This window comes from Hippopotamus amphibius, chromosome X (assembly GCF_030028045.1).
Source record: "Hippopotamus amphibius kiboko isolate mHipAmp2 chromosome X, mHipAmp2.hap2, whole genome shotgun sequence".
Taxonomy (NCBI): Eukaryota; Metazoa; Chordata; class Mammalia; order Artiodactyla; family Hippopotamidae; genus Hippopotamus; species Hippopotamus amphibius.
In genome coordinates this window covers 71808690-71832264 of record NC_080203.1, presented here as the reverse complement: position 1 = coordinate 71832264, position 23575 = coordinate 71808690, and the positions used below count along the sequence as shown (strand labels likewise).

Genomic DNA, 23575 nt, shown 5'->3' with positions numbered 1-23575 from the left:
ATAGAAATATGCTAAACGTAGAAAGGCAAAAATAAATCTCACAATATCTTAGCAAACTCACAATTAATACCTCATTCAAAAAGACTAATCTTCAACTGAAATGCTACTACTGATAATACCATTGTTCCTCTTTACTACACCTCTGAAAATGTAATCTCTCCTTCAAAGTCAAGTTCAAATGCTACCTGTTCTTTTAAGTCTTCCTCCGATATTTAGATTAAATGGCTCACTTGCTATTTATCACACAGCCCCATTTTAGTTTTATGTCTTTCTTCTGGTATTCTTTTTTTTAAAATAATGATTTATCTATGTCTATCTTGCTCACTGGACTGTACTCTCCTATGACTGTGTTCTTCATTTTGGTTGGTCATGCCATTCCTGAGCCCCAATTTCTGGGAAAATGTTGTACCCTGTAACAGGATAGCCAACTATTGCTGAATAAACTGGAATCCTCTAAACTCATGGGAGCAGGGGAGACTTAAGAGCTCATAATAACTGTCACCTAAATTAAGTTGGACATATTAGGAAAATAAATAAATTTAGCATGCTTATATACACATGCAAGCAAATTCTTAACGAATGCCACTTGTCATTGGCTCACACCCAAACTTATCTTGAAAACCAGTGCTTTTTACATAGTGCTTATTTTCAACACCCTGCATAGTCTTTTCTGCCTAAATATTTCTACTGACAAAGTCCAATTTTTAATTTTTAAATTACATTTTATTTTTTATTGAAGTATAGTTGACAAAGTCCAATTTTTAGATGAGTTAATTCCCTAGCAAATTTATCTTCCTTTTTTTCATCTTAAGCAATCAGTCCAAGAAACATCCAGGGTGAAGGAAATCTGAACAACAAGGCTTGTCCCACCAAATAGTTGAGAGACTGGCATCTCCCCTAAAGTGCAGCATTCTCAAGGCTTCTCTGAATATAAACACAAGAAAAAGGAAATGAACCCTCTGAGTATTTCCCATATGTTTCCATCTCTTATTAAGAGGTAATGAATATGTATTATTTATTACACTAGGTATTAATAGTTCCAAACATGAGAATTGTATCATAGAAACCCTCATATGTGTCAAATTAAGTGAGATTTGGGGAAATGAAAATTATTATTTGGAATCAAACGTGGATTTCACCAGGGAGGCTGTTTTGCCATGGAAACCAGGTTTTCCAAAGTTTGATTAGTTCAGTAGCCTAGAATTTGCTAATGAGAATACTCTATGTAACTCATCACAATTTATTATTCTCACACTTTAATCCTTAATAAGAGTTTTTTCAACCTGATAACTAAAACACTGATTTGCTATCCAGGCAACTATTATATTATGTTTTGAATACAAGTCCACAATCTGATGCACAATTCAAAAATCCAAAAAGCTTTCAAAATTTAAAGTTTTGTTAAGGTGGTGCCAAAGTTCATTTGGCAGCAAAATCTAATCTGAACTGTTTTTTCCTCTTACATGTAAATGTTCATATGTTTTGCTGCAGAAATACTAATGTGTTTGATTATGGGGCCTCAGGACCTACTAGGGCTACTATATAATATATGATAGCTACTCTATATTATCTTCTTAAAAACAAAAGAATTGAAAATCCTGAAATACGTTAGGCCCCAAGAATATCAGGGACTGCAGACTTATAGTTAAAACAGACATATAAGCAGAACTCCATCTAGGTATCCGATAGAGCAGAGCATTAAACTGAGTATACTGTGCATATCACACTTGGTTTTCAAATCAACTCACAGGAGCTCCGTAAAAGTGATTTAAAGTTTTACTAAAAAGTCAAGATTCAAGTTAATTCCACTGAAATCCAACTGGGATAAATGGAAAATCCCAACGAAATGAATGAAAGGAAAAATTTTAACATTTTGCTTATTCTGGGAACACAGATATATGCGAAATCTACTTTATAAAAAAATTAAAATAAATTTTAAGTGTCCCTGGTTAATTGACAGGTTTTACTGACTTTTATCTTCTCATTTTCTGGGGGGAGTATCATTGACTAGTTGACCCAAACTTGATTTGTCTAGTGCTCTATCTCATCAGGGTAGGGTAATCCATCTACTTTCTGGATTTCTTTCTTCCTCTATTTTGTTAAGTGTTAAAAATGGAAATACCTGTTCATGTCATTAGAAAAAAGTTGATAAGCATCAGCAAAGAGTTTCAATAAAGTAAATTTAAATTTTCCTGAGGATTTCATGGGACACAAAGTTAATCTGCCCGATTTAAAAAGTCAGATGCATGGCAAAGCAGTTACAACTTTCACATACTATGTTATACCCGTACCAAGCACTCATCTCCAACACCTGAGTAAATAGCTACTGAACTACTAGCACCAGTCTGATTTTCCTTCATAAATTACTTTTCATTACTCCAAAGAAAAGCATTAAACATTGATAAAGAAATTTACCCAACAAACTCGGTATACCTGATATAGAATACTAACAATGTTTCAAATACCTCCCAATGATGACCAAAAAATGGAGAGTTTCTAGTAAATCTCTAAAGAATTTTTAAATGGTGTTTTCCTAAACAGTAAATATTCCTGCATTTGACTGACTTCAGAGAAAATTAAATAATGTAGTTATTCAAGAGGGGAAAAGTACAAATTTTGCATTTAGTTTCCCATACCTGAAGATTGACAAAATCCAGTATGTGAAGACAGCACTAAATTTTCGGTCACAGGCTTTATTTTCTGCTCATCACTGCTCCCCTCACCTACAGAATTCTGATCATCATCTCCTATATCAGAAGAAGATGAGGAAGTAATGTCAGCCTGCTTCCTTTTAGCGCTTGTTCTTAGGGAGTTTCTCATTTTCTCCTTCATATTGCCTGCCTTCTTTTTAGCTGAAGCTCTTTGTTTCTTCAGCTTTTTATTATCTTCGGAACTTTCCTCAACATCAGAAGATGATGAGCCACTTTGTACTTCCTTAGTATTTCTCTTTGAATTTAAATTTCTTCTTTCCCTTAACTCTACTCTTTTTGGTCTCTTATCAGAAGAATCACAACCATCTTCTTTCATGGAATATTTCTCAGTATCAGATGATGAACAATCTTGTCTCTTCCTTGAACTCTTTTCAGGCAAGTTGCACCTTTTCTTCTCTCTACTGGATGTTCCATTCTTACTCCTCTTATCTTCTGAAGAATCACAACTATCTCTTTTCCCTGGTAACTTCTCAGCATTATTGGATAATTCATCCTTCTTTTTAGAAGTTTTACCTTTTATTTTTTTACTTTTCTTTTCTCCATCAATTGTGTCATTCTTATTTTGCTTTATGCCTTTAGGAAAATGACAAATTTCTTCTCCCTCAGGTAATTTCTCAGTGCTATCAGATGATGATTCATACTGTTGTTCCATCTTAATTACTTTTTTCTTCAAGTCTGTAGTTTTCTTTTCTTTTTCTTCAGTTCCCTTTTTGCTCTGCTTGTTATCATCCTCAGAGGATTCGTCACTCTGTTCTTTCTTTGGGAACTTTTCGGCAACATCAGATAAGCCACTCTGTACTTTCTTACACGTTTTGGTTTTCAGAGGCTTACTCTTTTCTTTAGTTTCAGCAACCTTTTTGTCTTCTGGAGAATTAAAACTCTCCTCTTTCCCAGAAGAGAACTTATCAGCACCATCTGAGGAAACACTTGGCTGCTGCTTCTTAGAGAGTCGATCTCTCATTTCCATGATGGTCTTCTCTTTATCAACTGTGCCTTCTGCTAAAGAGAAATTCTCTCTCTCTTGTTTCCTTTCAGCATCATCAGATGATCCTTCCTGTGCAGTCCTCAAACTTTTCTGACCTTGATTATCCATTTCTTTTTTGCTGTGCTTTTCATCTTCAGAAGAATCAAAATCCTCTTTATTTGGCATTCTTTTTTTTGTTGTTCTGGCAGCCCCAATTTTACTCATACTCTTTATCTCTTTTTCTAATTCTGAGTCATAATTAGAAGATTCAGATTGGTTTTGTCGTTTCTTTTTAGAAATTATAGACCTTTTAGCTGATTTGCCTTTTTTAATATCAAAATCTGAGCCAGAAGTAGAACTTTTTCGTTTCCTTTTTCCTTTATCATATTTCCCTGTCTGACTCTTTACATCATACAAAATCTTCTCATGATTTGTATGAGGTTCATTAATATCAGTATCTGAAGAAGAACTGTGACTCATCCTGGATACTTCTTTGAGGATTGCTAGCATTTCATCAGAATCTGAATTCTGATCCACAATCTCTGACTGCTTAGATTTAGGCAATTTATTAGGTTTAGGATTATCTATAGCACTGTCAGAAGAATTCCGCTTATCCTTTTTTCTCATTGAAACCGATAGTTTTTGTTTCTCCTTAAGAGTTTCATTATTTTCTTCATCTGAATTAGATGTTGCAGGGTTGGTTTCTGTCTGTCGCCTCAAGGGTGTAGTCTTTACACGTGGGGATCTTCGAAGATCAGATTCCTCTGAAAGTAATGGAACTTCACTTTCAATCAAATGCTCATTATCATTCTTTTCCTGTCCAAGTCCACAGTTCTCTGGCTTGGGGTTCAAACAAGAACTTTTATAGCTATCTTTATCTTGTGGAACTTCCTGACAATCAGCACCTTTAATTGGGGAATTAGAAAGGGAAACAGGGGTGAGTTTAACATATAATTCTTTTGTTACTTTAGCTGTTGTTTTTGATTTAATGCCTCCTCTGTTGTCTTTTGAAGTAATATTTAATTTTACAGAACTTTCCAGTTCTTGCTCAGTTCCACTGTTACCATCTCCCTGATAATCTGCTGAACTCTGAACTTCCATAGCAGTCTCCAGATTTTCAAAAATGTCTTCTGGAACTGAGGAAGGAACAGACACAATATCCATGTCTAAGTCTTCAGAAGTGTTAGCAGGTTCATATTGAGGTTCTTCTTTTTTATCAGATTTCTTATGTTCACCACTGGTATTTTTATTTCCTCTTTGTTCCTCCGCTGCAACACTCTGATCCACATGCTCACTATCTACCTGCTTTCTTGACAGTTTAGCTTCTGATTTTGAAATATCCTTCCTTTCCAAAGCACAGGGTTTTTCTCCTTTTCGTACTTTTGTTTCAGACTTAGCATCTATGACTTTATGCTCTTTGGTATTTTTCTCTTTGTTTACAGCATCCAAAGCTCGAATCTCTGAACTCAAATCTTCTTCTAATGCAAGATGAGCTTTCTTGATATCAGCCAACACAGATTTAAAAGCCTTAAACTGACGTAACTTTGTAGCAGAACTGACTTCTGAATTATCTGTTGCTTGCTTCAAAAACTTAACGTAACTGGAGTTCATGTTGGCAGTAGTCTCAATCAGTTTCTTTGCCTTCTTAATCATCTCCTTGGGCACAATTAGTGCTGAATAAGAGTAGGTTACAGAACCAGAGCATGAATCATCTAATTGCTTTTCTTCTCCATTACAATTTGAACTGTTTTTCTTTGGGGAAAATCTAGGTGTATGATCACATACTTTACTACTTTTTTCATTGTCAACTTTTATCTTCTTCTTATTTTGTTGCAACAGCTGTTCTAAGTTTTCAAATACGCTGTTACATGCTGTGACCAAATCCAACAAAGGCTCCGGGTGACAAATGTAGCAATACCATTGGTTGTTTTCATCCATTATTGTAGACAGCTCCTTTCGACCAAGGTTGCGTAGAATGCATTTCTTGCAGAAGGCATTATGGCAAAAGTCACAACAAATCAAGTTTCCACCTTCTGCACACCATCTGAAATTATTTAAAGATTAAAATATTATCCCAAAATGAAACTCATTTTAAATCTTTACAGTATTAAAGCAATCAAAAATTTCCTGCCAGCAATTTTAATAGCAAAGTAATTTAGGTCATTTGCTTATTCTTAATTAGAAAATTAAAAGATATAAACCGATAACCTTCCATTAAAGATATCAATGATGATACTACAAAAATAGATCTAATAACAGACTATGTAAGAACTTCCCCTCAAAAAGTACACAACACTGAATTTTAGTTCATCTTGATTTATTACCTACCTACACTGTTCATCCATTCCATCTGAGTCACGGCTAATATCATCACTCATGTAATATTTAAAGCAATTCTATTAAAAAAGAAAAGAGAAGGGAAATTTATTTAAAATTCTTAATATTCATAAAGGAGAAAAACTTTATTTTTTAAGTCATTAAAAAAGTAAAGGGAGTTCTCCAGTCCATTCTCAGTATCTGCTCGAGGTTTGGGAGGGGGCAGGGGGTGAAGGGGAAGCTGAGACGAAGCGAGAGAGTAGCACAGACATATATATACTACCAACTGTAAAACAGATAGTCAATGGGAAGTTGTTGTATAACAAAGGGAGTCCAACTCGAGGATGGAAGATGCCTTAGAGGACTGGGGCAGGGAGGGTAGGGGGGACTCGAGGAGGGGGGAGTCAAGGAAGGGAGGGAATACGGGGATATGTGTATAAAAACAGATGATTGAACTTGGTGTACCCCCAAAAAATAAAAAATAAAAAAAGTAAAGGGAATGCGTATACATGTGTGTGTGTTTTAGAGAATCAAAGCAAAAACACTGTATTATCCCTACTAGTACTTTCCAGACACAGGAATAGCTCAAGAAATTAATTCCTTGAAATAGATAACCATATCAAGTACCACTGTTCCTTATATAAAAGTTGACAAAAGATTTTGGTAAAGCAAATTTCTGATCTCATATCACTAGCAAGCAAAGATCCACATAAAAATGTATTAGTGGGCTTCCCTGGTGGTGCAGTGGTTAAGAATCTGCCTGCCAATGCAGAGGACATGGGTTCCTGGTTCGCAAAGATTTCCACATGCCATGGAGCTACTAGGCCCATGCACTGCAACTACTGAGCCTGCGCTCTAGAACCCACGAGCCACAACTACTGAGCCCGAGTGCCACAACTACTGAAGCCCACGTGCCTAGAGCCCGTGCTCCACAACAAGAGAAGCCACCACAATGAGAAGCCCGCACACTGCAGAGTAGTGCCCGCTCTCCACACCTAAAGAAAGCCCGTGTGCAGCAACGAAGATCCAACACAGCCAATAAATTAAATAAATAAATAAATTTATTTTTTAAAATGTATTAGATGTCTTTGCTACTTAACAATAATTTAATGGTCATCATATATAAAGAGCTACTATGTATAGAGCTGAGCAACAGTATCTTACATTAACCTATGTTATCTTTAAATCTCAAATACCAACTACTGAAGGTAGGAGGTATTACCACCCAATTTGAGAGAAAAGGCTTTGGTTCATTAATATGTAAATAAATCTCCTAAAGTTATACAACTGGAAAAGGCAAAACTGGTATTCAAACCCAAGTCTGACTGACTTTAAATTCCTTTTCACTGGAACTAGAGGAAAGCAAAGGTTCCATGCCCACTGATGAAAACTACTGATTACTGAAGCGGGCTAGGCTCAACAGACTGGCCCTTGAAACAAAAAACAATCACATATATAAGAAAAGAGAAAAGGAATGCACTTTACAAATCCAACAATATAAAATTAAGCTGTCACAATTTAAAACTAGAGGCTATAACATGTACCCTAGATAGGCTCCTGGCTGAACTGAATTCAAGGAAAGGAAGGACACAAATTACTAAAAGAGGAAGTAAATTTAGTAGGTCTACATCTATCAAAAATTCATACAAGATCTAGAACTGGAACTCTAATTAAGGAAAGTCTGGTCTGCCCTTGAAATTCAAGGAGGGAAACTAACACAGGATTAATTTTAGCACTAATATGAGTTGGGGAAATGATAACCTTGATATTATTGATATTTAAAATTAATTCCGAGGTATTACTTATAAAAAAAAAGTTTACATAACTTCAATACATACAAAACATTTTTAATTCTATTTTCTCCAAATTATGTCAAAACCCTGCTCCATATGGAGAGTTTAGATTTGGGTAATTAGGGTATGTAAGAGGGAAGGTTATAAAACATTTGTGTGCACACACATACACTCTGCAGTTTTCCAACACACCACGCTTTTCCTCACCTATGAGTCTTTGAATACCATGTTGCCTCTGGCCTAGGATATGCTGAACCAATCCCACTTCACCAAGCTAATTCCTATTTATATTTTAGATACCACCTATAACATCGCCATTATAAAGCTCCCCCCTACCCAACTCCAAATTACAAAGGCTTCCTGTGTGTTCCCAAAGTACACAGTAACTCCCCTATCATAGCACTTTTTGGGCCTTTCATGTCTGTCTTCCTTACTACAGTATATGCCCTCCAATGGCAGAAACCATTTCCGTCTTCATCACTGTGCATCAAAAGCCTGACACATGTTAAGCATTCAAACATTTGTGGAATTATCAACAGATCATTACATACCTTACAAATAAGTACTTGCAATGAAGGATGTCTATAAATGGAATCTTTTTGAAAATGATTGACCTGTTGTCCACAAGCTGTACAGCTCACAATCCCATGAAGCCCATCTTCTAGGAGAAAGGAGTGACCATTATTCACACATATACACACATACAAAAAGATCTATACTTTGGTCAGCATTTTCCAACATTTGAATTTAAAATTAAATACCTCATAATCCTGGGGAAAATGACATTTTGGACACAAATAAAAAGGTTAATAATTTTATAGACTTACTAAAAGCATGACAACCTTGACAAATCGCAGAGCTAGCTTGTTCCCTTTTACAGATGCAAACCCTTTTTCTCACAACAACTTGACTCTTCATGAGACTCCATAAAAGAAGTTCTAAAAATAGGGGTCAAGAACTTTTTTTCATTTTGCTACTGCTTCACAAATAAATTCAGGATCAGTTCTTAAAGAATGGGGAAGCAAGTGAAATATATGGAATAGATTCTTTTGTAACCCTATACTTAAGTTAGGTATGCCATAACGCTTTTGTTCTCAAAATGGAATTGTCTATACAGATCCTTTCAATACTATGTGAAAACCTGCTAACTTTATATTACCAATTTCCTTCCTAAGATTCCCTTCAATACTATCGACAATCCCCATTAACCTGCCTTTTTTTCTATGTCTTTTCCACTTTTCACTCCATATCAGCACTGTCTACTATTTCTATATAGGACAATTAAGATTCGCAGGTATATCTATCTTGACAGCAAAACTTCAGAATGGCTGGGTTTTGACAGAGCCACATTTTGCAGTTTCTGCAGAAAAACAGATTGAAGATAACCTACATAAGAATAAAGGGGACCTCTCCTGCCCCACTCTCGTCCCTAGTTCTGCACAGTGCTTCACAACCCAAGCTGAACATTAGAATCAGCCAAAGAATCTTTTAAAAAAACAGAGACAGCCATTCCCACCCCTAACCCACTGAATGGGAATCTCCTGGACACCTTTTTCTTTTTTAAGTTTTACAGATGACTCTGATGTGCAACCAAGACCTTGATCCACATAAGATGGTAGATTATGATTCAAAAGAGACCAGTGAAAATGCCTGCATTCACCAAAAAAAAAAAAAAAAAAAAAAGAATGACTTAAAAAAAAAGGTCTCTATCCCTAAATAAAAGACAAAACAACACATACATTTCTCACCTTTTAATTTTCTATTTTGTGTTTTTCTTAGTTTAAGGTCCAAAGCACCATGGACCCAAGCATTATCACAAATATTTTTATTTGCAGAAGTTGAAAAAGTTTAACCAACGTACAAGGGCACCATCATACTTTTCTAGAAAATACAGGGAATTTGAAGACTTACTATATAAGCTGCTAATATTTTATTTTAAATCATATTGTCCTGCATTAGTGTTTAATCTTGAGTATGCATATATTCTGTATTTCTTTTAACATAAATATACAGTGTGCTTTTTCATGTCAAATAATGACTGCATTCATTAAACTAACAAGGTAATAAAAATCTAGAGTCTGAATGTTCATCCAATGTTAGATAATATTTATTAAGCATCTTCTATGTGCTTTTGCACATATATCACTCAAGAATTTCAAAAAACTAGGGTGATCCATTGGAGAATTTCTCCCATATGTGCACAAGGATATTCACTGCAGCACTAAGTAGCAAATTGGAAAAATCTGAAAACAAAAATTAGAAATAATTTCACATTTGGGAAATGAATAGTGATTTACTCACATAATTCTACAGAAGAGTGAGAAATAAAAAAATAGATTGTACACTTACTGATATGAATACATTTCAAAATCAATGTTCGATGAGAAATGTTGCAAAAGGATATATACAGAATACTACTTCATATATTTTTTAATGAAAAATAAATGCTTTATGACTAAAAGTATGTAAAGAAAAATATAAAAACATGCATGGAAACAGCACACATGCATACAAATGTCAAATAATCACAACCTTAAGTGTGAAAGGAAGGAGAAATAGATGAGAGGAGGACTAAACCAATATTTTCTTTACGTGAGATCTGAAGCAAATATTGTAAAATGCTGAAGTGTTACTTTACTATACGTAGGTTTGTATGCATAGATGTTTAAAATTTTTATTTTTAGTTATGAAATATCTTAATGATTATAATATATACAGTGTGTAAATGGAAAAAAGGCATTTTCATTTCTGAGCTCAATACATTTTATCGGTTTTAAAGAAAGAACAAAATTATTCGGCGATATACAAAAATTAGGTGGAAAATATGTTTTCTAACAAACTAGGGAAAGGATGTCAAAATAGGCAATCGTATTTAAAAAGCAATGGCTCCTGAAGTGGTCAATATCTTTGTGTTTAATTTTGTTTCAAATCATTATAAGTTTATTTTATGCATAAAGTTTACCTTCTTGACAGTTTCCTAAATTAGACTTCAATTTTAGAACTAACTTTCCTAAGAAGTTTGAATATTAAATAGCAATTCAGTACCTCAGATCACTAGTTTATTCGTACGTGTATATAAGTAAACACAGTTAAATTTCCTGTGTGATTTCCGACAGCTTAAAGATGTAGCAAATCATTAAGACAAAAATTAACATGAAAGATTTTAAGTGCTGTTATATGGCTATAAACATACACATTCCCTTAAGCAAAATATAAACATTCTTACACAGAACACTCAATAAAATGTTCCAGAGACATATCAGCTCAGACTAAATACCAGCAGCATAGTAAAGTGGCACTAAAAACACCCTCCCCAATAACTGTGGTTCTTTTTTATTCTCCTTTTAGCCCTTATCCACATTTGAGACACTGACTGCTCCAGAGTTCCTCCCCAAAAGACACCAATTAGATATTAATTCTGACACAATGCAGTACACTTAGTTATCTGTCTTCTCTAGAGGACCCATAATCAGAAATAAGAAGAAAGAAACCTTTACTACTGGGCCTTATCATCACCCTCTACTTGCTGAATCTCTTATTTTAAAGACTATTACTTAGCTTTGGTGAGCTCTGTTGCTGCAATGGCAGTTTCCCTACTATGAATTAGATTCTCAATAAATCTTCCTTATGCTTGAAAGGGGTAGAGCACCCCCTTGTGGACAAAAGACTAAACAATATTTCCTTGATTTTCTCTAACAATCTAATGAATTATTGAATCTGAAAACACACATACACACACACATATATACATATATATGTATATATACTATAAATATAGATATATTTTATTAGTACCATCAAGATATTATATAGCACTTATACTAAAATCTACACAAAATTTCACCAAGATAAGAATTAAGCTAAAATTTCCACAATTAACATAAATATTAAACAGACACACTTCCATTACACTTCTATTTAGAAATTTAGTGTCATGTTCTATATTTTAGAGATTCATTCCTTCTATAGTAATGGATTTTGGCTCTGTTCATCTGCCCAAAAAATAAATATAGGCACTATTTTAAATTCACACACAAACAAGTGGGACACGTAACTCCAATGTCGTAAATTTTTAAATGAATCCTCCTCATGCTAACTTTCTACAGATGATTAGCCAATGGTTGTGTGTATAGTGAGGGTAGACAGACAAAGGGAGAGGCGGCTCAGACAGATGGAGGGAAGGTTACTAGCTCTAGTTCCCTTCTCCTTCCTATTCATCTCTGCACTGATATCATTAGATCAACAGACCCCTGACTTTAACACACATAAGAACAAACTGAGGCACGGTCTTAACATCATCCCTGGAAATTCTAAATTGTTATGAGTGCAGTCAAGGAACTTGCATTTTTAATAAGCACCCCAGGTGACATTAATGCAGATGTCCATCACTCTGTGAAACAATGTTTTAGATATGTATAAAGTTACCTGAAGGCCACAGGCAAGATTTTATCCAAATCTAAAATTCTTTCAGGGTGAGAGGGAACACATGGTATTCTGGCATATAAGCATTACAGAACTAACATGTGTCAGAAGGAAATAGTAAGCTTCTTGAGATAACTTAATAGCCACTGAAGGCAAAGGCATTTTGATAAATGGTGTTTAACCTTTTCTGCATCAGAGCTCAGAAAGAAACAGAAGTTATTTTTAAGTAGTGCTTTTAAAAAACAATGGGCAGAAAAGTGGAGGTATTTTTAGTAAGCACATCAGATTTTCCAATATGGTCATAAACAGCAATTTAAACTCATGTTTTCATTTTCACTTGTATTTACCTCCGCGTTTTTTGAGATTTTCAGTTTTCATTTTACTTCTGCTTCTAAATTCAGGCCCTTTAAAATCATCTTTGTCTTCATTCAGCACTGGCTCTGGTTGTACAATCACTGTACCTAGAATGATTTCATTTAAAAAACCATTACACATATTAAATGTGCAAGTGAAGTACAAGACTTCAGTTCAGATAAAGCCAACATTGCTGGTACATAGTTTTGTTTCTTTCAAGCTTTCAATATTTGTATAAGGACCTCTCAAGAATAAATAAAACAGGGAAATAGTAAAAGGGCCAGGTGTCAACAGATTACTTGTTGGAATACAGTTCATAAAAATGGGGGAGGCAGTTATTATGAACTGATTTACAACAGAAATGTGTGAATAAAGTAGAAAGCCTTAGCCCAGTTCTGAAGTTTTATACTGCCTATCACAAAAGATGTTTTGAATATGAACATCCATGCTAAGTACCACAGTTTAAAAAATAAAAGGATCAGAAGAGCAAATTTTAAAAAGACATCCTATTTTTCTCATAAGCCAAATCATAAATGCAGAAAAAGATGTTTAAGGGTTGTCTTATATTGCTTCGGGGGAGGATAGAGTGGGACAATGTGAGAAGTTAATTCTGCTATTACTACTATACCTATTCTGTGGCATTTCCCAAATAGTACATCAAAGTTTCAGTCCCTGCAAAGTCCTTAAAGAGTTTTAAACAAAGATTACCTTAAGATACATAAGCTCAAGTGCTATAACAATAAATTGCAGAATGAGATCAACTGTTGGTCCCTATGGAAATCTTTCAGAAAGAATGTACTTTCTTAGCTATAAAACATGTGAACTGAGCAGAGAGGCTGCTAATTTAATTTTCATTTTAATCTCTAAAGAGCAAATAAAGCAGAGGCATAGTAAAAAAAGGGTCCAGGTCTCACATTTACCTACATTGCTGGGCTTAGCAATTTGGCATTACTGACAACAATTAAGAAAGTACAGTCGTCCCTCGGTATCCATGGGAAATTTGTTCCAGGACCACCGGATACCAAAATCCGTGGATGCTCAAGTCCCTTAAATAAAATGGCACAGTATTTGCATATAACCTACGTACATCCTCCTGTATACTTTATATCATCTCTAGATTACTTATAATACCTAATACAATGTAAACACTGTAAATAGTTGCCGGCAAATGACAAACTCAAGTTTTGCTTTTTGGAATTTTTCAGAATTTTTTCCCCAAAATATTTCTAATCTGTGGTTGGCTGAATCTGCAGATGCGGAACCCACGGATATGGAGGGCCAACTGTAAAACCTGGTAGTTGTCAGGGGCTGTCTCCCTGAAACATGGGTCTATGTTATTTAGTAAGCAGGTTTTAGCAAGGTATAGCACCTAGTTAAATGAATTTCTGAGTCTCTGAAAAAAGGGGGGAAATAGGGCACAGAGGATTGAGTTTTCACAAACTGGTAAATATAATCTACACACACACAAAAAAAAAAACCTTTATTCACAACAACTATTTCAGAGAAACCCTGGCATTTGAAAAAAGCTAAAGATGTATAGTTAACCAAAAAAACAAGGTTTCTTTCTAAAGATTCTTCTCTAAATGGAAGCAAAGCAGCAGAGTGGAAAGAGCATTCACTAGCTTTGGATTCAGGCAGACCTGGGTTCAAATCTTAGCTTCTCAATTTAAAGCTGAAAAAGTTTCTTGAGCTCTGAATTTGTTCCTTCATGTCTACAAGTAGAAACAATAACTACCTTACAGCATTGTTTTGAGGGTTAAATGAGTTAATTTTTTAGAGTCTGGTACTTATATAGATTCAATATAGTATTATAACAATAATTATAATCAACCAAATTTAACCTTATGAAACTGGTCTATTTTTGGTTTGGTGGGAGAGAACTGCCCTTAGTTCAGGTCTGTAACATCCCATACTAACTTTCTTCCACAATATCATTAAAAGAAAGATTGGAATTCCTAGTTCTTAGCTCACCCAGTGGCCATCCTAACGACTCCCAGTGACAACCACTGAGAATATAATAACCCAAAGTGAGTCACTGCCAATGGGACTCAGACTTCCATTAGTTGTTTCTGCCCTAGGCCACCAAAAACCATTACATAAAATTGTCACAGATGATTTTCAAAGCCAAGTAAACGGTAGGCCCATCAATTTTCCTTCTCTCTTCTTTCTCTCACTCATTTCTTTTCCTCATTTCACTTCTCATCTATTATAACTCCTAATTTGTCCTAGTTAAGCAATGTATTATTCTCCTACTCACCATTTTTTTAAACTTCCATAATCAAAAAAATGTGTCACATAAACAGAAGTAGAGACAGAGAATAAAGTAGTAAACACTGCTGTAAATGATGTGTGAGAATAAATTTGAAAAATCTGCTAAGAGCCTTAAATATATTATTCAATAAAGAAAAATATCTAAACTATTGATTCTGAAACACTATGAAATTACCAAGACCCTTGTCATTCTCTCATCATGTAATCACACTGCTCTCAGACTTGGGCTATGAAAAGTCCAAGATTTTCATTTGGCATCCCCCCTCCCTACTCCTGGACAGGCCCCAATCTAATCAATGCAACAGCTGAGAAGAAATGTGACAAGGCGTTTTCAAAAAGATAATTACAAGAAATATACCTAAATAAAATTTAATAGGTAACTTCAGCTTTGAGTCTTAGGGAATTTAAGAATGCAGTAAGACTAAACTAGACTTTAAATGTCTTTTTTAAGTTTTCAGAGTATTTATTATGTTTTTCTGTAAAGCAAGCACATTAAAATTTACTGAACCAAAACTTAATATACTAAACTTTTAAACCAACTTCCACATTCAAGTATAATTTGGAAACTAAAAACCATTTTCTAAAACCCAATGGAAAGAGAAAATAAGTTTTTTTCTTTTCAAACCTGACTGAATATTCTAAATTTTTAACCTCAATAACACACGTTATCATTACCATACTAATATATTTCCAGACCATCACTATTAAAATGTCAGGTTTGGTCCTTAACACATAGCTTACAGTAATCAAGCTCCAATTTTATAATAACGACATTTAAAAATGCATTTCAACTTTAACTTCATATGAAAAATTAATACACTTTACCTTTTGGCAAGCTTTGCATAGTAATATCATTTTCTGAATTTTCATTAGAAGCATCTTCATTTACAGTTTCATCCAAAGGTTTTTCATCATCAGATTCCACATACTTTGTTACAATTGAAGGTTTCCTATGAAAGAATTAAGTCCACAGAATTAAGGACATTTTTGATAACTGGAAAAACCAAATAAATAAACACAAACAACATGTTTAGATTAAGGAGTGGCTCTTAACCAGGGATACATATCAGAATCACCTAGGGAAGCATATGTCTCTATACCGTATAAATGAATATTATAATTTAGTAGGTCTTCGGGAGGACCAAGGCATGTGCACTCTGAAAAAGCTATGAGGAAGATTATGAAGGGAACTCCTATTTAAGAATCACTACTTTAGGAAATAAGTTAATAACAAGCAAGCTGTGGTTATTAACAGACATTTCCACTGGTTCGAAAAAACAAAGATCCAATAGAATAAATGGCAAACTTCTAATAAAAAACTATACTCCACAGTATATTATGCATTACATTATGCATGGAAGTAGTTTCAGTCTATATGTACAATTCACTTTGACAACTTAACACAGACAAGTATTTTAACCACTCTTTGATCTTCTTATAACTTCCCCATAACTATGATGGCTACCACTTCCCATCCTAAACAACCTCATATAACCCTAAAAACTCATATTGCCTCATGAGGTATTCAACACTTCATTTCCCCTTTTCTCCTTTTTTTTAAAGCACATATATTATCTGATAGAAATTATCTACATATTGCCAGGGCCACTAACATATAATAAACTTTTTAAATTTTTTAAATTAAAATTAATTTTCAATTCTTAAAAATTTAATTAAAATTAAATTAAACTTTTAATTAAAATTAAAAGTCAAGTGATAGATACAAGAGATTCATTATACTATACTGCCCTTTTAAAAATATGTATGTTTGTAAAAAAATAGTTTACTGAGAACAAAAGTGCTTTAAGTTTAGAAAAAAAGATTCTTCTAAGAAAAAGAAAACCTGAAAAAGACAATAACTTTTTTCCCTTCAACATCAACTAACCTCTTTGATCGTGATGATCCTGACGATTTGGATTTTTCTGAAGAGCTAGCTCCCTAAATGAGAGAAATAAATTAAAAGGTGAGTAAAACTCTCAGAGAAACACATCTCTACAACTATTTCCCTTTACCAAATCTCTAACATAGTGATAGAATGAGATATAATTTGTATACCTAAAATATTTTTCTAAAAGGAACTTCAAAAACTATTTCTTATTTACTCTCAAGGTTTCCTTGACTTAAGATTAATTTTTTTCATTAAATTGTTACTGTAGAATTTTGAGGTATAGAAGATGATACACTGCTATATGATGATCTTGGCCTAAGCCAAAAAAGACAAAACAAAAGCATAGAGATTAGTGGGAAGTTGCTGTATAACAAAGGGAGATCAACTCGATGATGGGTGATGCCTTAGAGGGCCAGGACAGGGAGAGTGGGAGGGAGTCGCAGGAGGGAGGGGATATGGGGATATATGTATAAATACAGCTGATTCACTTTGATGTACCTCAAAAGCTGGTAAAAGAGTATAAAGCAATTATATTCTAATAAAGAGCTTAAAAAAAAAGTGTAGAGGTAATCAGATCCCAACAGAGGCAGAGAGTTTTAGGATCTAAAAATGTGTCATTTTCTCTATCCTAACCTATGGCACAGAGTATCTTCTACAATTTCCTTTGAGATACTAAATTTACCTACATTTGCTGATCTAATCAGTATATTTTATTGGATTCAAATTTTTACACTAGGTGGAAAGAATCCTACAACCATAGTGTAGGCTGGGGTATCAGGGGAAGGACCTCAGGATGAGTTTCGATAATAATGCTTAAGAGACTCTAAATATCCAGTTTTGAGAGATCTCAGAACCATGGGGTTATGCCCATAACAACCACCCTGGGCACCGCTGCTGCAATATAATAACATTCAAATACCTATCTGTTAGCAAGCCTTCAGTTGTCCAACTTTAGCTATACAGCTGAAGCAAACCACAACAATAACAAAAACAATGAACACCATCAAAAAAGGGACAACTACCCAAAATGAAGTACTGTAATAATACTTGGGTATAACAGTAGACTCAAACACATGCATGTATTAAATAAAAGCAACTTGATGACATATACCCTAGTTGGTTAGTAGTAATTAATAAATATCTTTTAAATGTTTCAAATTATTCTTACCTCTTCCTTGCTGTTTTCCATCATATCAGAGTTATTTCCAGAACCACTGACTTTATCTTAAAAGAGAAGAAATAAAAACATTATTTATCTATTTGATGCATTAACAAATAGAACACCAATACCTGCAATTCCATGAACCCATTTTTCAATCTATGTAGTATGGCAATATTGGTAATACTTTACTCACATTAAAATATAAGCGTTTTCTATCAACTACACTCCAATAAAATTTTTTTTAAAAAAAAGAATATTGCTTTGGTAAAAAAAGTTTTCTGACTAAAATCATTCTCTTTTGACATACTAATCCCTCCTTAAAAAGCATTTCTGAAAAGAGCAATTTGTAATAAAAACATTTCCTACTGTAATGGTTCAAGGTCTTTCTCTTAAAAGAAAATTTAAGTTTCGTCTTCTACTAAAAATAAAATCACACTATTAATTAATTGTATTTTCCTTTACCATAAGACACTAAAAAAAATAACAGCAGACTACACCTAAAGGAAGCAGAGGAAAGGAAATAATAAAGATTAGAACAGAAATTAATGAAACAGTGGGATGAACTGGGAGATTGGGATTGCCATGTATATATTACTAATAAGAAAAACAATATCAAATTGTACACTTTAAATACACTCAGTTTATTGTATGTCAATTCTATCTCAATAAAAGTTCTAAAAAAAGAAATTAATGAACAGGGAATAGGAAAACAACAGAGAGAAATCAACGAAACCAAAATAAGTTCTTTGAAAGGAGGAACAAAACTGAAAAAAAGAAACTGAGGCTAGATGGACCAAGAGAAAAAGGAGACAAGGCTCAAATTACTAGAATGAGAAATTAAAGAGGGACTGTTACTACTTACCTTAAAGAAATAAAAGAATTAAAGAAATATCATGAACAATTGCATGCCAAAAAATTAGATAACCTAAATGAAATGGACAAATTCCTAAACACACACAAACTAGTGAAGCCAATACAAGAACAAATAGAGAATGTGAATAGACCTATAACCGAAAAGACCGAATTGGTAATCAAAAAACTACCCACAAAGGAAAGCAAAGGCCCAGATGGTTTCACCAAATTACACCAAACGTTCAAAAAAAAAAAAAAAAAAAGAATTAACACCAATTTCTCACAAACTCTTCTAGTAAAAAAAGCAGGGAACACATCCCAACTCATTCAATGAGACCAGTATTGTACCAAACCAGAAAAGATAACATAAAAAGAGAAATCTACAGACCAGAAGCATTTATGAATACAGATGTAAAGGTCCTTAACAAAACACTAGCAAACTTCAAAAGAATAAAAGACATGTCTTTCTGCTACAGACGGGGAGAAAATACTTGCAAAAGACATATCTAATAAAGAACTATTATCTAAAATATATAAAAACCTCAAAACTCAACAATAAAATAAACAATATGATTAAAAACAGGCAAAAAGATCTGAAGAGATTTTACCAAAGAAAACATGCAGATGGCAAATGAACACACGAAAAGATGCTCCACATCATATGTCATTAGGGAACTGGAAATTAAAACAGTAAGATAACACTATACACCTATTACAATGGACAAAATACAGATCACTGACAACACTAAATACTGGTGAGGATATGGAGAAACAGGAACTCTCAGTCACTGCTGGTAGGAATGCAAAATGGTCCAGCCACTTGTGGCAATATCTTACAAAATTAACCAAACTCTTACCACATGAGCCAGCAATTACATTCCTTGATATCTACCCAAATAAGCTGAAAACAAAGTCCATTTAAAAAAATGCAAAGATGCTTATAAATATTTTTATTTATATAAACACCTTATAAGTAGCTTTTTTTCATAATTGTCAAAACATAGAACCTTTTAACAGTGGAGCCTTAATGTCAAGATGAACCTCTAGTCTTGCTTTGAAAAAGCCATTTTCTTGATTGAATAATTTCCTAATACACCTGTTGGGAGGATCACTGACACAGTATGCCATTTGATAGGTACTCTTTCTTGACCAGATACTGGTGATTAGAGAAGAGAGGTGTTTTGTTTTTTTTGTTTTTTTTCCTGATCATTATGAACATTGGCTTTTCACCCCAAAGGAAAAATGTTGAACATCGAGTCTTCAGGTGAACATACCACTCTCAGAAGTGCCTCTCCTCACAGGAATGCATATAGAACTGAGTTCCAGGCACTGAAAAGTACCTTTGACAAACCCAAGTCAGATGCTGAACAAAAAACAAAAGAAGGTGAGGGCTCCCAGCAAAGCAGGAGGAGGAAATATGGCTCCAGTGTTAACAGAATTAAGAATCTATTCACGCAGATGAGTATGGAACCTAGGGAGAATGCCAGTGAGAATGAACGCAGTCATTTCCAAAACAAGGGGGAAAGGTGGACCTTCATCCCCTCAGAGGTGAATAAAGCCCAAAGAATTTCTGGAAAAAACAGATGGCTCAGTTGTTAAGTTGGAATCCTCTGTTTCAGAACGAATTAGTAGATTTGACACAATGCACGATGGCCCTTCATATTCTAAGTTCACAGACACTCGCAAGATGTTTGAAAGAAGTGTGCATGAGTCAGGAGAAAACAACCGCTATTCCCCAAAGAAGGAGAAAGCTGGAGGGAGTGAACCTCAGGATGAACGGAGTGGTTCCAAGTCCAACAGAGGCAGTACTGATTCCTTGGACAGCCTTAGCTCCCAGACAGAGGCTGTCTCCCCAACTGTGAGTCAACTGAGTGCAGTATTTGAGAACACTGATTTCCCGAGTGCCATCATTTCAGAGAGGGCTGAGAACAATGAATACACAGTAACTGGGCATTATCCCCTGAATTTACCGTCTGTCACTGTTACAAATCTTGACTCCTTTGGGCACCTTAAGGATTTGAATTCTTGGCCTGCTCCAAGCAAACACAGTGATGATGCAAAGGATGCTCAGAAGAGTAATACAACTCCAGTACTAGAAGTGGCTTCAAAAAGTACCTCTCTAGCTTCAATGCCTAGTGAAGAGGCACAGCAGAGCAAGGAAGCCTAGAACCTCACATCTAACCAAGAGACTGCTGACAGAATTGACAAAGACATTCCTGAAGAACCTTGTGCAGAAAACAAGGCAGTGACAGTCTGAAATCCCTTCACCACAAAACGAACCTTCAGAAGATGCAGAATCTCATTTGGTTGGGGGGTGAGGCAGCAATGCAACAGAAAGAATTTGCAGGTGGTGATTTTACCTCTGCTGATGCTTCTAGATTCAGTTGTGGAAAGGAAGTATTCGAAGATTCAAATAACTTTGAGAGCTCCCATGTTTACATGCACAGTGACTATAATATATATAGAGTGAGATCCAGGTATAATTCAGACTGGGGAGAGACAGGCACTGAACAGGATGAGCAGGAAGATAGTGATGAAAACAATTACTATCAACCTGATATGGAATACTCAGAAATCACTGGGTTGCCAGAAGAAGAAGATAACTCAGCAAATAAGAAAATTAAGCGTAGTAGTGCTCCAGGTAAGGTCTTCAGCACATACTCCAATGAAGACTATGACAGGAGAAATGATGATGCTGACCCCGTGGCTGCTTCAGCCAAGTATGAATTTGAAAAGCGTGTAGAAAAGCTGGAACTTTTCGCAGTGGAACTAGAGAAAGATGAGGATGGACTTGGTATAAGTATTACTGGAATGGGTATTGGAGCAGATGCTAGACTTGAAAAGCTGGGAATATTTGTCAAGACAGTGACAGAAGGTGGTGCTGCTCAGCAAGATGGCAGAATACAAGTCAATGACCAGATTGTGGAAGTGGATGGAATCAGTTTGATGGGTGTCACACAGAATTTTGCTGCAACAGTTCTTAGAAACACCAAGGCCAATGTCAGTGAGAGCAAATAAGAAGTAATTTGGGGGCCTCCCTGGTGGCTCAGTGGTTAAGAATCCACCTGCCAATGCAGGGAACACGGGTTCGAGCCCTGGTCCAGGAAGATCCCACATGCTGCGGAGCAACTAAGCCCATGCGCCACAACTACTGAGCCTGCGCTCTAAGGCCCGTGAGCCACAACTGTTGAGCCCATGTGCCACAACTCCTGAAGCCCATGCGCCTAGAGCCCGTACTTCGCAACAAGAGAAGCCACGGCAATGAGAAGCCTGCGCACCTCAATGAAGAGTAGCCCCCACTTGCCACAACTAGAGAAAGCCCATGAGCAGAAACAAAGACCCAACACAGCCAATAAGTAAAATAAATAATTTTTTTTAAAAAGTGGAAGCTACCAAGATATCTTTCAAAAGGTGAACTGGATAAACTAACTGTGTTATATCCAATCAATGGAATAAATTCAGCTCTAAAAAGAAATAAGCTACCAAGCCATGAAAAGACACGGAAGAAATTTAAATGTATTCAATGTATTACTATGTGAAAAAAGCCAATCTGAAAAGGTTACCTACTGTAAGATTTCAACTATAAGACATTCTGGAAAAGACAAAACTATAGAGACAGTAAAAAGATCAATGGTTGCCAAGGATTTGGGGGGCAGGGGAGGATGGGCAGATGGAACAGAGGATGTTTAGTGCAGTTGAGACAGGAGGGAAGATGGCAAGGCACAACCATTAAAAGAATGACAGCCATTGAGGATATGACAAAAACTGGTTAGAACCAACTAGGCCCAAGATGGCAGAAGATTCAACTTCCAGTAGACCTTGATCCTCATTATACGCTCACTGTAATGCATTAGCATTCTAAATGACACACTCACAGGCACCATGACAGTTCCTAGGCTAAGTATGAAAGGCCAAAAAGTAGGCAGTGGCTCAATTCCTGGAAATCCCTGCCCTTTCCCCAAAATAGTTGGAATAATCCTCTCAATTCATTAGCATATGAAATTACCAAGCCAATAAAAACTAACCATCCCCACATCCCAGGGGCTCTGACTTCTGAGATGGCCCACCCTATGGAGTGTGTATCTCCCAGGGCTGCTCTCACCTTCTGAAATGGACCACATTCTGCCTAAAGAATGTGTATCTCTCTCAATAAACCTGCTTTCACTTAAATATGGCTCCCTCTTGAATTACTGCCTGTGCAAAGCCAGGGACCCCCATTTGGCAGCCCATCCTAGGAACTCACTTGAGACCTGGGACATGACCATCCTCTCATGCCCCATTTTCCTGCAACACCTTTGCAAAGGAAGAGGAAGAACGTGGTCTTTTCTCCCTCCCCACTTTTTCTTTGTAAAAATGTAGCCAACTTAGTTCTCAGGGCAGAGCCCTCTTGCCTGCCTGCCTGTATACTTCACTTGTATATTAATAAATCTAATTCTTACCTATCACTTTGCCTCCTGATGAATTCCTTCTACGCTGAGACATAAAAAACCTGAGCTTCAATGAGTTCTGAGACCAGGTGTGCAGTTTCAGATTGGGAGGGTTCGAGTCCCCTCCTAAACCACAGGTTGTAGGTTCCAGTCCCATCTGAGGTGGGACTGGATTAAAGTCCCACTCTGAGATGTATGGTTTCACAGTGAAACTAACCTGTATGATACTATAATGATACATGGATGTCATTATACATTTGTCAAAATCCCTAGAATGTACAACACCAAGAGTGAAATCTAATGCAAACTACGGGTTTTGGATGATAATGACTTGTCACTGTAGGTTCAGCGACTGTAACAAATGTACAACTGTGGTGCAGGACGTTTACAGTGGGGGATCCTGTGCACTTGTATA

The 23575-nt window shown here is 35.5% G+C and overlaps 1 protein-coding gene and 1 pseudogene across 6 annotated transcripts in view; one reads left to right on the top strand and one right to left on the bottom strand.

Moving 5' to 3' along the window:
* Positions 1–23575, bottom strand: part of ATRX (ATRX chromatin remodeler) — a 308545-nt gene that overhangs the window by 186510 nt on the left and 98460 nt on the right. For 3 of the 6 annotated variants that reach the window (XM_057719184.1, XM_057719187.1, XM_057719188.1), the window contains 7 exons: positions 17888–17943; positions 16717–16769; positions 15657–15781; positions 12554–12667; positions 8336–8445; positions 6004–6071; positions 2637–5719 (listed from right to left, as the gene is read on the bottom strand). In XM_057719184.1, the coding sequence (XP_057575167.1) occupies positions 2637–5719; positions 6004–6071; positions 8336–8445; positions 12554–12667; positions 15657–15781; positions 16717–16769; positions 17888–17943 (3609 nt within the window). The remainder of the gene's footprint in view (positions 1–2636; positions 5720–6003; positions 6072–8335; positions 8446–12553; positions 12668–15656; positions 15782–16716; positions 16770–17887; positions 17944–23575) is intronic. The other 3 variants (XM_057719185.1, XM_057719186.1, XM_057719189.1) reach the window with 3 other exon arrangements.
* On the top strand, positions 19976–21751 carry LOC130842190 (neurabin-1-like; annotated as a pseudogene).